General features: G+C 46.1%; 1 protein-coding gene across 1 annotated transcript in view; it reads right to left on the bottom strand.

Moving 5' to 3' along the window:
* Positions 1 to 16,808, bottom strand: part of CLUAP1 (clusterin associated protein 1) — a 39,953-nt gene extending 23,145 nt beyond the window's left edge. Inside the window, exons 1-4 of the mRNA XM_009993318.1 lie at positions 16,703 to 16,808; positions 14,151 to 14,235; positions 11,447 to 11,626; positions 10,084 to 10,179 (exon numbers count right to left, since the gene is read on the bottom strand). Of these exons, the coding sequence (XP_009991620.1) occupies positions 10,084 to 10,179; positions 11,447 to 11,626; positions 14,151 to 14,235; positions 16,703 to 16,803 (462 nt within the window). The 5' untranslated portion in view covers positions 16,804 to 16,808. The remainder of the gene's footprint in view (positions 1 to 10,083; positions 10,180 to 11,446; positions 11,627 to 14,150; positions 14,236 to 16,702) is intronic.
* Between the last annotated feature and the right edge of the window lie 307 nt (positions 16,809 to 17,115).

Here is a 17,115-nt window from a genome sequence, read left to right as displayed (position 1 = left end):
GAGCACAGTATGCAGAGGATTTCATCATTTTTACAACAAAGGCCACAAAAACAATAGTGCAGATGGATGAGCAGTGTCTCAAAAAAGGTGCAGCAATGAGCACCAGGAACCCATCTTAGGCAGGCAGGCAGGCAGCTGGGCCAGTCAGCAGGTGTCTGCTACACCCATGTCAGAGCCAGACAATGCAGATCATAGAATCACAGACTGGTTTGTGTTGGAAAGAACCTTACAGATCATCTAGTTCCAACCCCCCTGCATGGGTAGGGACACCTCCCACCAGCCCAGGTTGCTCCAAGCCCCATCCAACCTGCCCTTCAACACTGCCAGGGATGGGGCAGCCACAGCTTCCCTGGGCAACCTGGGCCAGGCTCTCACCACCCTCACACCAAAGAATTTCCTCCTCATGGCCAACAACTGTCTCTCCTCTTCCAGTTTCAATCCATCCCCCCTTGTCCTCTCCCTCCCTGCCCTTGTCCCAAGTCCCTCCCCAGCTTTCCTGGAGCCCCTTCAGGCACTGGAAGGTGCTCTAAGGTCTCCCTGGAGCCTTCTCTTCTCTAGGCTGAACACCCCAACTCTCCCAGCCTGGCTCCAGAGCAGAGCTGCTCCAGCTCTGAGGACCTTCATGGCCTCCTCTGGATGCTCTCCAGGAGCTCCATGCCCTTCTTATGTTGGGGGCTGGACACAGTGCTCCATATGGGGTCTCATGAGAGCAGAGAGGCAGAATCCTCTTCCTGGCCCTGCTGCTTTTGCTGCAGCCCCAATCTGGGAACCCCATTTAGCCAACACCAGCTGTCCTCCTGGGGATCGTGTCTGGCTCAGAGCAGCTCCACTTGGTGACAGATGTATGGGCTCTCCAGTTCTGAGAGCCAAATAGTTCAGAATCCTCATCAAAACAGCAATCCTTGTTTTGAACCCAAAGGATGAACAAACCCTCTTCATGTTTCACAGCTTTGGGGTGTTCAGTGGGCACTTGTCTGTGTCATGTCTCACAACACAGACCTGGGCATTATATGGAAACCCTGGATTACTTGTTTGCTCCTGGGAAGAGGGGAAGGAGATGTTTCCAGCTAAGTGTCTTTAAAAATCATCTTATGTTGACAAACCATTTGTTAACAGGTGGGTAAAGATGGAGATGGCATCTCTCTAGAGAGCAACTGACTAAGAATCTCAAACTGCTTCACACTTATTGCAACAGGCTGTTCTCAACCTACTACAAGATGAATTCTGGAAGCAGATGCTTTATTCTTACCATGCCAGTCACTCCAGGTTGTGCAACTCCAGGTTGCACAGGTAAGTAGCAGCAGAGCAGCTCAGCTCCCTCCCCACCAACTCAAGTTCAGGAATTTGAACTTGAGCTCATCCAACCAAAAAAATTAAATAATTTAAAAAATCAGCTTTTTGTGCTGAACTTATTTGCCTGCTGGATCAGCTCCCTGGCCAAGCCTGCCAGATGCTGCAGGAAGGCTTTTTTTTTCTTCTGGCACAAGAAGTAGGAGAAATAATATGTTGGGAACAGTGACAGGAGCTACATCTGTTGGTGGCAGTGACAGCTTCTGCTGCCTGAAGTGCCTGTGAATGTTCCCCTGTCTGTACAGAAATACAAGCTCCAAGCAGGAGAAAGTTAATTTGGATGAAAATAAGATAGAGTCTGCACCATGAAGAGTCCTGGAGAATGCAAGAGGAAGACACTTCTGGAGGAAGGCTGGATAATGCAGCTCAGTAGCTGTTGTCCAAATGGAGACCAGGGATGAGTGGTGTTCCTCATGGGTCAATAACTGGGACCAGTGCTGCTACAGATCGTTGTCAGTGACATGGACAGTGGGATTGAGTGTAGCCTCAGCAAGTTTGTTGATGACATCAAGCTGTGTGGTGTGGTTGACATGCTGGAGGGAAGGGACCCATCCAGAGGGACCTTTGACAGGCTGGAGAGCTGCATTCATGCCAACCTCATGAAGTTCAACACGGCCAAGTGCAGGGTCCTACACCTGGGTTGGGGCAACCCCAAGCACAAATACAGGATGGATGGGGAATGGATCAAAAACAGCCCAGAGGAGAAGGACCTGGGGGTGATGGTGGATAAGAAGCTCAACATGAGCCAGCACCATGTGCTGGAGCCCAGAAACCAACCCTGTCCTGTGTCACCAGGAGTGTGACCAGCAGGGCCAGGGAGGGGATTGCCCCCTCTGCTCTGGGGAGATCCCACCTGGAACTGTGTCCAGTTCTGGAGCCCCCAACACAGGAAGGACATGGAGCTCCTGGAGTGATGCTCAAAGGCTGGAGCAGCTCTGCTCTGGAGCCAGGCTGGGAGAGTTGGGGTGTTCAGCCTGGAGAAGAGAAGGCTCCAGGGAGACCTTAGAGCACCTCCCAGTGCCTGAAGGGGCTCCAGGAAAGCTGGGGAGGGCCTTGGGACAAGGGCAGGGAGGAAGAGGACAAGGGGAAATGGATGAAAACTGGAAGAAGGAGAGGGAGGTTGGACATGAGGAGGAAATTCTTTGGTGTGAGGGTGGTGAGAGCCTGGCCCAGGTTGCCCAGGGAAGCTGTGGCTGCCCCCTCCCCGGCAGTGTTGAAGGGCAGGTTGGATGGGGCTTGGAGCAACCTGGGCTGGTGGGAGGTGTCCCTGCCCATGCAGAGGGTGGGACTGGATGATCCATAAGGTCCCTTCCAACACAAACCAGTCTGTGATTCTATTCTGAGAACATTATCTGTTCAAGAAGCTCCACAAAATGCTTATTTGTGAGGACTTTGCCTGAACTGCAAAGGCAGCTGGGATCAGGCTGGTGAAGACACTGCCCTGCTCACTGCACCCTGCTCTTCTGCCAGCAACAGGCAGGTCTCTGCTACACAGCAAACATATTTCAAAGGAAACAGTTAATCACTCAGCAGGGGGGAGGAAATTATTTTCCTTTCAGACAAGATAAAAGCAACAGCAAGAACCTTAGTTTTTAATTATTAACAATTCCCTCACCAATCTCCTTTCAGCAGCCTGATAAAACACCCACAAACCATGCACAGATCACTGCAGTGATGGGTTTTAGATACATTTCTGAGGATCCACCCCTTAAATTTGAAATAATTTACACAAATTTAGTGTCTTTTCTTCTTCTGTGCTCACTATCAATGGAAGTTTCAGGTACAGGGCACAGTCTTTGTGCAGAAAGACACAGCATTTTCTAGGACAAGGCTCAGTCCAACAGCCACATCTGCTTGGAAAAATGTGTCAGGCCAATGAAAAGGAAAGTAAAAGCAGAGATTTTGTGTTTTCAGATTGAAGAATCAGGACTGAGCTGGAAAAGGAAAAGGTCAGAGCAATTAACTGCCTCACACCCCAACAGAAAGAGGAGAATCCAAGTGGATCAGTGCAGCTTCCAGTACAGTGGACCATTATATTAATATATAATGGAATTATATTTGAATAAATAAATCTATGTTGAGGGTATCAAAGCTGTTGACAAATCTTCAGTGGATGTTTGTAACAGCTTCCCTGGGACAGGGCAGTGGGACATTTCCTGCTATCCTATGAAAACCCTCAAAGAGAAACACTGCTAAACAGATGAAAGAAAATTGAACACAACCCCTTTGACTATCTCTGACTCTCCACATGAGCAAATCAAGCACATTTTTCCTCCAGCCCCACTTAAAGTCACTGGTATGTGTAAAACAAGCAGCAACACAACTGAGATTTTTAAAGCCTGGCTTTACAAAAAAGCTCTTCTGTTTGTGCTTAAGCTTGTGGATGCAAATAGATTTTATCTCCAAGTACACAGCCTGTTTTCTAAATTTGTCCCAATACCAGGTATTCCACTGGCTGTTCTCACAATTCCTTGGGCTAAAGAAAAAAAAGCAGGCAAATGAAACTGAGCTGAAAAATACAGGCTCATTCATCTTCTTTTAAAGTAATGTACTCTTTACAATTAGGTGTACTAATCAGAATACACAAGAGGTTTCCTTTAAAGTAACTATTAAAATAGGGTTCTCAGGAGAGATTATCAAGGTAAGAAGCAGAACAATTTAGGACTATGCCTGGTAATTACAACTTTAGCAAACAAAGATGCAAAAGCAGGGACATATTCATGAACAAACTGCTTGTTCACCACTCAGTGTTTCCTGTTCAAAGTGCCCATGAGCTCCCTGGCTATAGTTTTACATGATAAATGCTCATTAAAATCAGGGAAGCCAAGTGGAAAGTTATTTTTGGTGAGCTAAAGCTGACAATTATTAAAGAAAACACACAAAGGCACACAAGAGACACCATCTGCTGGCAATATTATCTTCCCTGGCTGGACTAATACTTGGTGCTGGTATGGAAGGGGCAAGACTTAACTCTTCCAAGTTCTGCATCTCACTTTGGACAAAACCAATTGTAATTACTGATGAATTAATTGCCTGGTTTAAATTCCAAAACTTTGTTCTCTTTGGAAATGAGAATTTCATTACAAAGAAAGAAAGGTTTCTAATCCAAGAGCAGGTGCCCAATCAAGCAGAACACAGCACAGCCTGACAGGACCTTCCCCACAGGACATGGGAAGTTCACAGTGAAACCAGCTCTGCCCAAATGGCCCCAGTTTTGGGCATTATAAGTGAAGATTCATTTCCTTAGAGCAAACTGGCACTGTAGTCATTTCAGGAAAATACACTGGTCTGAGAAACTACTTCAAAAATCCATCTGTCTAAAGAATTGATTGGTCTCACATCTACATCCTTGCTGAGATTTGATCCCCTGGGTCAAACACCAGCAAGGGAGATGGTCACAGCAGCTGGTCAGAGCAGAAACCCAAGGTTCTGACCACAGGAATTGGATCAGCAGCCAACATTCTGGAGGAGGCAACAACCCTTGGCTGCAGCAACCACCTTTTGGTGGAGAAGTCAGCCTGACACAGGACCACCAGTTACCATTCTTCTCACTACACTGGGTTTAGTCTCCCAGTACAGCTTCTTTCTGCCAGAAGATAACAAAGCAACTGGTTCACCTGACCAGGAGTCCTACCTCCCTCAGCACAAAAGCATCCTCTGGGGTGCACACACAGACAGCAACCTTAGCAAACCCTCTTGCAGCTTCACAGCCAAACACCCTGCTGAATAAAACAAAGCAAACTAGGTCATTCTCCAGAGTTCTGGCAATTTCAAGTTACAAATTGCCACTAGAAACCTTTTGTGTGGCAGCTTTGTAACCAGAGCACAGGAAAGGAGGGAAATCAGTTTATCAGCCTCCCTCAGGCAACAACCTCAGACCAGGAACCAATATTTGGCAGATGGAAAATGTTTCTAACGTTCCAACTAAAATAATTTTTCTGCTGTTACCTTGCAAATTGTACTGACTAATGCAGCTGCCACTCAAATCAGATCTGCCTCCCTCCAGGAGGAAGAGGAGGAGGAGGCACAAACTGCAGTGACGTGAGCAGGGGAAGCAGGAGGGAGGGATGAAAAAAGCTGTGAACAAAGAAATCCAAGTTCAATGTCCACAGTGGCAACTTCTTTCCTTGTAACTAATAACCATCCCAGTTCCACAGCTGGATCTAAATGCCTCAGGCTCTCCTAAGAGCTTAATTCAAGCGTTTCACAAACTGGAGGCAGTGAAGAGCTTCTCAGTGAGTGCCATCAGGTTTGGAACAGGCTGAGCTGTGTGCACACAGAACAGCACCACTCCTGGCAATGCCCCCTGCACTCAGCTCAAATTTATCCTCTCCAGATGAGGAAACACTTTCATCTGGCTGTTAAAAGCTTTAATCAACACAATTACAGGAATTACTTTATTTATACAAGAGGATATGCAGGGAATAAACAGTTTGCTCAGGGACACAGATGGAGTAAGTGCCAAGAGGAGCATTAGGAAACAGACCTGCTGTGTTGCCCATCTACAGCACAAGCTAACCACATTAAAAAAAGGATTGTTTTAATCTTTGATCAGTTTCATATGGCTTAGAGCTAATTAAGAGGTAAACAAAATGAACACCACCTTGAGAAGGTCGGAAATCTTTCTGCCTGCCACCAGCTCAGACGCACTTTTGTTTCCTTCCTGCATCTAGTAACTCAGCAAGTCCAAGGCAACTTCTTGAAGGGCTCCTGCTCCCGCGCCCACAGGACCTCTGGCAGATGCCAAGTGGCAGGGACCAGAGTCAGTCAAGCTTTGCTGAGATGTCACCAATTTTTTTCTTTTGGATGTTCAATGCATGATAACTCAGGGGCATCCTTCCCTCAACTGATCACAATTGACCTTGAAAGCCCTTACTGCTTCATTTAGCACCAAAGAATTTTCTGGATCACCAAAGATTCATCTTGCCCATCCATCTCCCCACCTGTTAAGAGGGTAGAGAGGACCACCAACCTTTCTAACACCTTCTAGCCACTCCCCAGACCACAGCAGGAAACTGTGTAGGTCCAGAGGCAGCCACCACATGTGAACCCAAAGTGAACAAAGTGAACAGACATTAATTCTCTTGCTGCCTTTCTGGATTTTGGGCTTCACAGGCTTAATCACAGCACCTGTATTTCCAACCCCTACTTCTTTTCCTCATCCTAAAGCATTTAGTGTGAAGAGAGGGAAAGAAATCCAAACCAAATCTCCCATTCCCACCTCAAACCCTAATCAACACTCATCTTCCCATCCAAAAAAACCCCCAGAAAACAGATTAAAGAAAAGTAGAACTCAGTGTCTGGTTACTCTTCCAAGTAACTCTGCCACACAGAGAAAGTCCCAACAGTAAAGGAAACAATGAAGATCATGACACACATCTCTGTGCATAGAATTGCTTTTCACCTCAAGATCTTTTGTTGTACCAAAATTCATCCATCAGCTCCACTACACTCCACAAATTCCAGCTATGCAATTTTCATACTCTAAGCCTCAGACCAGTAAGGCTGGAAACTACAAGCTATCTTTCAAAGGTGAAGCTTAAATGCCTTTTAAAATAAAAATTCAGTGTCTCCACCACTGTGCTGTCTCAGGAAACCAATAACCTACCCTGTGCTCATCCATAGTCAGGCTGGAAACAACACAGCCCCAGTGGAATTCAACCTTGAACTCCAAAGATCCTCTGATCCAGGTTTTCTCAACCCTTTCCCCTTACTGCTGAGTTGCTCCCCAAAGTGACCTGTTTATCAGTTACCTGACAGCACAAGTGACACTCATGCAACACTTGATCTGCTCCACACCTGGAGCTCCACAAGTTAGGATCTGCTGACAGTGGGAAAGGAAACCTCTTCAACCATCTGCAGGGCTTGAACCAAAGAGCTTCTCCTCACATTGAAGTTTGCTGCTACTTTTGGACTGTTAATCAGGAAATCCCTTCCTTTTTTTATTCAAGCATAAAATCTCATTTCTTTCTTAAACCATAAAGACATCTCATCAGATAATAAATAAATAAATAAATAAAGCTTTGGATTTTTTTTCCAAAACCTTAATTAACATCATCCACTACCTGAGAGCCCAGCCCAGAGCCAGAGAGATGCTGAGGGGCTGGAGCATCTGCCTGGGAGGAAAGGCTGGGAGAGCTGGGGCTGCTCAGCTGGAGAGGAGGAGGCTGAGGGGGGATCTGATCAGTGCTGGTCAATATCTCCAGGGGGTGGCAGGAGGGGAGACCAGACTCTTCTCAGGGGTGCCCAGTGACAGGACAAGGGGCAATGGGCACAGGCTGGGGCACAGGAGGGTCAAGCTGAACATGGGAAACAACTTCTTCCCTGTGAGGGTGGCAGAGCCCTGGAACAGGCTGCCCAGAGAGGCTGGGGAGGCTCCTTCTCTGGAGACATTCCAAACCCAGCTGGAAATGTTCCTGTGGGATCTGCTGGAGGTGACCCTGCTCTGGCAGGGGGTGGGCTAGGGGATCTCCAGAGGTCCCTTCCAACCCTGATGACTCTGTGACTCCATGAAAGGCAAAGCTGGGTCCTTAAATTTAAACAAGGAAGCCTTGACAAATTCCACCAAACAACTGGTCACTGCAGCCTCATGGCTTTTACCCCAAACCTATTTGCTTTGCTATGGGCTCAGGTCTCAAACTCATCCCACACTTTGTACCAAACCTGGTATTGAACACACAAGCCAAAAATGGGTTCTTCAGCTTTAACAAATCCCTGAAGAAGCCTGGAAACAAGTCACTAGCCATAAGGAACAGAGCATGAAAGTCTCTGAAGATTCTCACTGTGCTGTGTCACAGCCTATAAACTCAGAGCTAATGAGACAGAAACAAAGGTCATCTTTCCTAAGACAGGATTCCTCAAAGACAAGAAGTTCAATCCATCAAACCTTTTTGGCAAAGAGAAGCCCTGTACCTAGAAAGGATCACTCAGCCCCACCTCAGGCACTCAGGCCTTACACCACCAGAAACATGCACTCAATTCTGTAGAGCAGAAAAACCAACTTTTCAGCAACTGCACCTTTAAGTTGCCTTCAACTGCAGATTTCTTAACACACCTCCCAAGAAATGGCTCCTGTGAAGCACTTGCCTCCTGATTTTTCATGTCATGCTTTCAGCACTTGTGCAAGTTGCTTTCCCAGGGCCCAGTTGTAAAGTGAGCTGGACTCCTATTTCAACTGATCAAACCATGCCCAACTTCCAAGCAACACTTGAGGACTTTCTGACAAGGCTGCCTTGTGCTCACCTCCACTTGCCTCTTTAGTGGAGTTCTTAGGAATTCTGTACACAGAAAAAAGGGCTCAATTCTCCAAATATTAACACCTTAGGCAACATTTGCATGAAAACTACTGCAGAGCCCAGAAATTAAGCAACAAATGCAAGAGCAGTGACTGATTAATGGTTGTGTGACTGTGATATATGTTCAATTAAACTGGCTTATTGCTCTTCTCTCACTTTTAAGATAGCAAAGCCTTTCACACTGCTGCACAACATGCTGATTTCTGTATATGGCAGAAAAAGGAGTGTTCCACAGATAATCTTCCCTGTCCACCACCCACCTCTGAAACACTTCTACTCCATCAAACAAGGATCTGGAAGCATTTACCAAGGCACTCAGCCTGTTGCTCTCACAGGGTGCACTCCCTCCTGCTCACACACTGCCAAGTTAAGATGACCAAAACCAGAGCATTCAGGGTTTGCCTTCTTTAAATGTCTATTGGCAGAAAATGAATAGTCTCCAGCACTGCAGATAAATGCATTTAAGAAAACAACTGACAGACTTCATTGGCAGTGTTGCAGGACACTTCCCTGACCTCATGCAACAGGTTGTGATTTTACAACTCAGCTAAAGAACATGCACCCTGCAGGCTTGAGAGGCCTTCAGTTGCTGTAACAGAAAAAAATCAGCCTTGCACTTGGAAATCTAAGGGCATTCATCATGACTCTATTCTGAAAGGCAAAGCTCTACCACTAAAACCTATATATAAAGTTAATGTTTCCAAACAGAGTTATTTCAGTTTCCTGCTTTTTCTGCTGAAAGGAAAGTTTAAAACTTTTCTCTCAGATTTACTGCAATTCAAGTATTAGTATGAATGGGAAGGAAATAAAAAGTGTTCAGACTCATTCCTTCAACTCAGAGGATACTCATTTTAGATGCAACTGTTCAGATGAACAACTGACAGTTTTTTCATCCTTTTCATAGAATCCTGGAATGGTTTGTGTTGGAAGGAACCCTAAAGACCATCCAGTCCCACCCCCCAGCATGGGCAGGGACACCTCCCACCAGCCCAGGTTGCTCCAAGCCCCATCCAACCTGCCTTTCAACACTGCCAGGGATGGGGCAGCCACAGCTTCCCTGGGCAACCTGGGCCAGGCTCTCACCACCCTCACACCAAAGAATTTCCTCCTCATGTCCAACCTCAGTCTCCCCTCTGCCAGTTTTTACCCATTCCCCCTTGTCCTCTCCCTCCCTGTCCTTGTCCCAAGTCCCTTCCCAGCTTTCCTGGAGCCCCTTCAGGCCCTGGAAGGTGCTCTAAGGTCTTCCTGGAGCCTTCTCTTCTCCAGGCTGAACACCCCAACTCTCCCAGTCTGACTCCAGAACAGCTGCTCCAGCCTCTGATCATCATTGTGGCCCTCTCTGGACTTTCCCCAGGAGTTCCACGTTCCTCTTATTTGGAGGCTCCTTTGCAGCAGGCAGTGAACACGAGTTTTTATTCCCTCCCCAATGTGCACTTACCCTTAGTTCAACTTCTTTGCCAAGTAAGTCATACAGACTTGCTCCTTGGTGGGTGATTTCAGAAGCAAGTTGGCGAGCTGCCTTCAGGTCAGCAACCTGGAAACACAGCAAGAGCACTGAGCAGCAGCAGGGAATCATCCCCAGCAGATTGTTTTCCCATTTTGATGTTCAAATAGCACAGGAGGACAGGCCAGTGGCTAAAACTCTAGTATTGAAAAAGCTGTTGACTGGGCTCAGATTAAGCCTGTCTCTTGGCTTTAAAATGGTTTAGATAAAGAACCAATTAGCCACAGGTCAATCTCCAGCCACTTGATGCAAAAAAAACCCCAAAACATCCTCAACCTCCTCAAAACTGTTACTCAAGACAGTTGTTGGTTCACACACTGCCCAGGGCAAAGGGAAACTTCACCTTTTCCACAAGCAGAAATGATATTTACCAAAAGGTCTGGGAGTAGCACCTGGAACAGTTAATGAATATTGATCATCTAAGAGTGGTTTTTCATCCTTACTTCAGGTGCTTTCTTCAGAGAGACCCACCAGGGAGAAGAAAAATCAACTCTGGCTCTGCTGTTTCCCCCAGGATGACAGTGTGACTGCCTAACCAGCAGGTGTGACATAGCACAGCTAAAAAGAACCAGCCTAAAAATATCAGAAAATAAAAGAGGGGCTAAAACTACCAAAACACAATTAACAGGAGTTCCTCTGATTTAACAAAGTGTTGGGATGGTTTTTTTTAATAACCACACATGGTGTTTTTATCAGGGGCTTGAACAGCTTTACTGTGTGTCAGGGTAAGATGAAGATTTCCCTTCAATTCTAACAGGCTGAAAATTAACCTTCAGTATTTTGCAAACTCCTCCCATTGTAACCAAGTTAGCAGACAAAATCAAGTCTTTATTCTGGAATATTCTAATATTTCCATGTTTTCAACAACAGTCCAAACTAAAGAGACCCAATTTTCTGCCACTGTTGCCTTGTATTGTGCTTGTAGTTGAGAATTGAGAGGATAAAAAAAAATAATCATAGAAATCATAGAATCACAGACTGGTTTGGGTTGGAAGGGACCTTCAAAATCATCAGGATCCAACCCCCTGCATGGGCAGGGACACCTCCCACCAGCCCAGGTTGCTCCAAGCCCCATCCAACCTGCCCTTCAACACTGCCAGGGATGGGGCAGCCACAGCTTCCCTGGGCAACCTGGGCCAGGCTCTCACCACCCTCACACCAAAGAATTTCTTTCCCAACTACCCCCCTCACATCCTTGCAAGAACATACTCTTCTTAAGTTTCAGCTAGAAAATGGATTTGTTTTTATGAATGAACACAAAACCCCTGCCCAAAACAAGAGGACAAGTTTTCCTTACCTTTGAGCCAAGATAAAACTTGAACTTGCTGCTGTCCTCCTCACTCACATCTGCATATTCCTCTTCCTTAGTATTCATAGCACCATAGAGCACAGAGGTGACCTTCAGCAGCTCCTTCACTGCATAACCATCTGCCTGGTACAGCTTCTTGGTGTTGAGCTTTATGTGAGCTTTGGTGGCCTTTGGGAAGGAGGAAGGAATACATCAAGTCACAAAGAACAAACTTCCTCATTCCACATTTCACCCAAAAGCTCTTTGTGGAGGCATCATGCTCTGCTTGACAGAGATAAATCTTTCAGTTTGGAAACACAAGTTTGCCTCATCATATTAATGATGCTTCTAGATGAAGTTCTTCTGAAACTTATGCTCTTTCTGCATGTCAGAAAGTTGGCAGGTAAATGCCAGAATGAAAAAAACCTTCAAGCTAACCATTCATTCTTCCCTGCATGAAGATCAGAAAAAACCCTGGACACCACTTAGATTCCACTTAAACTTAATTTGAATTTAAGTGGTGCCCGGGTCTTAAGATGATGCTGCTGCAAAGAGGTAGAATTTCACTCTTAATGAGTTACAAGAATATGATCAATTATCCTAATTCAACTGTCTTCTCTTCCAGCAAGACCTTCAGAACATTTTATTGTTTCTCTCAATATTTTTCCCCTGCTCTATTAGTGGTTTTATTCCCTTGCTTGTCATCTCTGAGAAGTACAGATAAACCAGTCAGGTAAAAAGCATGAAAAATTACAATACTGTCTTTATACCTCAAAAATAATAAAGGGGAAAAAACCAGAATCATAGGGTTGGAAGGGACCTCTGAAGATCACTGAGTCCAACCCCCCTGCTGCAGCAGGTACACCCAGGGAAGGTCACACAAGGACACGTCTGGATGGGTCTGGAAAGTCTCCAGAGAACGAGACTCCACAGCCCCCCTAGGCAGCCTGTCCCAGGGCTCTGTCACTGTGACAGGAAAGAAGTTTCTCCTCATGTTGAGGTTGTCACTTGGTGCTGTTTCCCCTCATCCTATCCCAGGCACCACTGAATAGGGACTGGCCCACTCCTGACACCCACCCTGCAGACAGTTATAGACATTAATAAGATCCCCTCCCAGCCTTCTCTCCTCCAGACTGAACAGCCCCAGGCATCTCAGTCTTTCTTCATAAGGCAGATGTTCCAGTCCCTTCATCATCTTTGTAGGGGAATGGATTAAAACTGGCAGAGGAGAGATTTAGGCTGGACATGAGGAGGAAATTCTTTGCTGTGAGGGTGGTTAGAGCCTGGCCCAGGTTGCCCAGGGAAGCTGTGGCTGCCCCATCCCTGGCAGTGTTGAAGGGCAGGTTGGATGGGGCTTGGAGCAACCTGGGCTGGTGGGAGGTGTCCCTGCCCATGCAGGGGGTTGGAACCTGATGCTCTTTAAGGTCCCTTCCAACCCAAACCAGTCTGGGATTCTAGGAATAAGGATTTCCCTCATCTCCCTCTTTTTGAGCCATACAGACAAGGGCAGTTCTAGGTGGACAAGTGATTAAAAAAAACAAACCCAAACAACAAACACATAAGACAACCTTGGAAACACTTCAGGAGCTTTTGGGTCCAATAAGGAGACATTTGTTAAGTTCCCAAACTACCAGTAACACAGAGTAATACATGATTTGTCTGCAAAATTAACACATCTTTACTCCTTGTTGAGGAAAGCAGAACAACACTAGTTACACTTCACAATGATTAATCTATCCTGATATTCTATCCCTGAGACAAATCTGTCTCCATCAGATCCCACATCTGGCTCTGGATGCAGAAAGCCATGATGCAGCACTCAGGGTGATTTCACTGACACCATGTTCTTGCCTGGTGGTGTCTGTAAGAACACAAGACAGACCATGAAGCACAAGAACAGCACTTGCTCACCCACCATGGCAAAGGAACTGCAAGGAGTTAAGAGAGAAAGTGATGAAGCTAATATGGAACCAGTAAGTTCACAGGGGATCTGCTGGCAAGCAGTTCTGAGGAGAAGGATCTAGGAGTTCTGGTAGACAGTAAACGGTCCATGAGCCAGGAATGTGCCCTTGTGGCCAAGAAGGCCAATGGAATCCTGGGGTGCATTAGGAAGAGTGTGGTCAGTAGGTTGAGGAGGTCATCCTGCCCCTCTGCTCTGCCCTGGTGAGGCCACAGCTGGAGAACTGGGACCAGTCTGGGCTCCCCAGTTCAGGGAACTGCTGGAGAGAGTCCAGGGGAGGGCAACAAGGATGCCTGGGGGGGTTGGAGCATCTCTCTGATGAGGAAAGGCTGAGAGAGCTGGGATTGCTCAGCCTGGAGAGGAGAAGGCTGAGGGGAGACCTTATCAATGCCTGGAAGTATCTCAGGGTGGGTGCAGGAGGATGGAGCCAGACTCTGCTCAGCAGTGCCCAGGGACAGGACGAAGGGCAATGGACACAGCCTGGAACATGGGAAGTGCCACTGAAATATGAGGGAAAACTTCTTTCCAGTGAGGGTGACAGAGCCCTGGGACAGGCTGCCCAGGGGCTTGTGGGGTCCCCTTCTCTGGGGATATTCAAGACCCACCTGGATGCAGCCCTGTGGGATGTGCTCCAGGGGATCCTGCTTTGCTGGGGAAGTTGGACTAGGTGATCTCTAGAAGTCCCTTCCAACCCTGGTAGTTGTGTGAGGCAGCTCTGTGACCCTGCACACACAACTCCTCAGGCAGACTCACCATGAACTGAGCCACTGCCTTGATGAAGAAGACCCGATCCTGTTCTGTCTCCACATCAGGAGGAATATCAGTCTGAGGTTCATACCTGGGGAAAGAAGCACAAGTAGATTCTGACCAGAAATACATGTGCAATATTCAAGAGACTGGCTCATTTGTGAGGCAAAAAAAAAATCAAGCAAAATAAGACTGGGAAAGAAATCTTCAGCTCCTGCTACAACTGGGGTATCCAGACTCTGGAATGCACACAGAGGGTTTGTGTACAAACTGCAAAAAGCTGTAAAACCTGAGACACTGTCCTGGTTTGAGCCAGGATGAAGCCAATTTTTCTTTTTACTGAGTTTTTTTTTTTCCTTCAGTAAGCTTTCTTGTAACTAGCAACAGCATGTTCTGCTGGGCTGATAAGACACTGGAATGTTTTTCTAACTACTGAGGCATCAAGGCCGCACCTGCACTCTGGGGCTCAGACACTGTGGGGAGATCTGTGACCCCCCCGTAGGAGGCTGAGTTAGACAGACAGCAAAATTGGCCAAAGATATTCCATTCCATATAACTACGTAAGCTCAGAGGAAGGTCAGAGATCACAGAAGACAACTTCCTTCCTTCTTCTTCTTCCCTTCTCTTCGGTCCATGGCCGGTGCCCAGGGAGGACTCTGCTCATCCATTACTGTCGACCCTCAGGCTCAAGCTCTCCTGACCCCCATAACTCTCTGCTTTCTCCAGCAGCAGCTCCGGGATTCCTCGGGACTCTTCCCAGTTCAGGGAAGTGCTGTGGGAGTTGTTGGGGTGGGGGGAGGCAAAAGGCTTTTTGCCCATACCTGAATATATCTGTATATAATTGTATATATTTTCTTGTATCATTCATTAGTGTTTTAATTAAAGCTGTGTAGTTTAGTTTTCAATCCAGCCAAGTCTCTCTCTTTTTCTCTTTCTCCTTCCCTACCTGGGTGGGAGGGGGAGGGGATCGAGAGCATTGTTGTCAGACCTGAGTCAAACTGTGACAGACACTTTTCCAGAAGGAATCATTATTGTGGGGTCCTGAATCCTAGAATGGTTTGGGTTGGAAGGGACCTTGCATTTTTTCAGTCAGTTTTGCAGAGGAGCAAAATGAACTGGCTCAATCAAATCTCTGCAATCGCTTCTTTCCAGAAGTTATTTACTACTTAAAACCACAAAATGCTCATCAAATCAAATTCAACTTCATCATTTGTGGCTTCCCAGGCATATGACTGAGCTCATACTCCCAGTCTTTCCAGGGATATGTTGGAACAACTCATACTCTGTTACTGTTGTTGGGAATAACAAACCCAGCCACCTTGTCCTTTAAAATGTCATGATGCTTCTCCACACTTCCCAAAAGGCAAGAGGAAAAAAAAAAATTCACACCCAGGCATCATTCTGATCAAACTACTCTCAAAAGGAAACAAAACTTCTGAAGAAGCAAACTGAAAGACTGGGAAATGCTTCAGAAACACACCAGTGAAATGCAGAAACTTCTAGAAAGTCACCAGCCCACAGGAACCAGGGAATTATAAGGAGACAATTCCCAGCCTCACAAAAAGGCTGTGAGATTTTCAGCATTGAAAGGTAAAAAAAAAAGCATATTTGCTTTCAAATCACATTTGAAATTATGAGCAAGGCAGGTGCAAAGTGGCTTCTCTGCTTGAAAGTGTAATTAAAAAAGCTGGAAAAGCTACCTGCCTGTATCAAGTGCAATTCTCAGCTGAGACAGAGAAGGGTGCCAGCAATTTGGTCTGAAAATGAAGCACTTCACTACTCAACACAGGGTTCCCAGTGATCTTAGAACACTGGGAGTTTAAGCTTTTAGGAGGAAAAGCCATTTTTAAAGCAGTAATTTTGTTTTCTTTCAATTGCTCTGTTATTTTACTGTCCTGTACTAGAGGGAACCCTGATTTCTTTTGTTCCACACACTCTGAGAACAGTCAGTAACTGAGACCCTCAGTGTTGCTGCAGTATTTTAAAGAGCATTTAGGTCACTTAATCCAAGTCACCTGGAATGGCTGAAAGTATTTCTCTATTTTATAACAATTACAACAGGACTCAGCAAATTTCTACCAGTTGGGTCAATAAACTTCATGGACACTAATGATGATTCCAGGCCAAAAACCAGCAACCAGGCAAATGGGTCACTCTCATCTTTTCCTTTCTAATATTCTACCTTAAAAATTTCAATTGGTTTGTTCACTTTCATGGGAGAAAGAAAATGATGGATTAGCACAAGTTTCATAAATATTGAACCAAAGTCTGTCAAGGGGTTAAGTGGGTATAAAACTGCACTTGGGTAGTAGCAGATTAGTACCTTTTAATTATGTTCTTTTTAAACATGGACAATACCAGGTTGAACCAATAACTGTAGCCACAAGGTAAGAACTAACTGTACCTTGAAAAGGTTTCATTACAGTATCACTGTGTCTGGGGTACAAGGTCAAGCAACAGGATGGTCCTCTTTAAATACAGTTTCACCCCAAAAGCTCAGCTCCAAGCACACCTATCACACCCCACCACCCACTTCATGGCTTAGCCTGATCACCAACCTTTTCACCAGCCACAGAAGCACTTCTGAAACGAGCAGGAAGTTTGGGGTGTGGAAATTCTCCATGGAGATGAGGCGGGGGTACCCCAGGGCCCTCATCATCTCGGTAAAGTCTGAAAAACAAGAGCAGGGGATTCCTCCTGCACTCCCAAGAACCCTGATCACTGCTCATTGACCACTAGATACCCCGTTCAGAATGCTGCTTAAAAAAAAATAGATCATGTGATTTTGATAGAACACATGCCAGAGGAAAAAGGGGAGTTTTTAAATCAAGTGTTTTGCTGGGCAGGAACAAGTTGAAAGCAGCTTCTCCCCACAAAACACACCACTTGAAAGCAGTGAGCCCTGGGCTGTGCTGCCCCACTGCTCTGCCCTCCTGAAGCCCAGCAGCCCACGGAGACACAGGCTCCCCCA

Source organism: Chaetura pelagica, unplaced genomic scaffold (assembly GCF_000747805.2).
Source record: "Chaetura pelagica isolate M959 unplaced genomic scaffold, ChaPel_1.0 scaffold1022, whole genome shotgun sequence".
Lineage (NCBI taxonomy): Eukaryota > Metazoa > Chordata > Aves > Apodiformes > Apodidae > Chaetura > Chaetura pelagica.
This window is presented reverse-complemented; position numbering and strand designations above follow the sequence as displayed.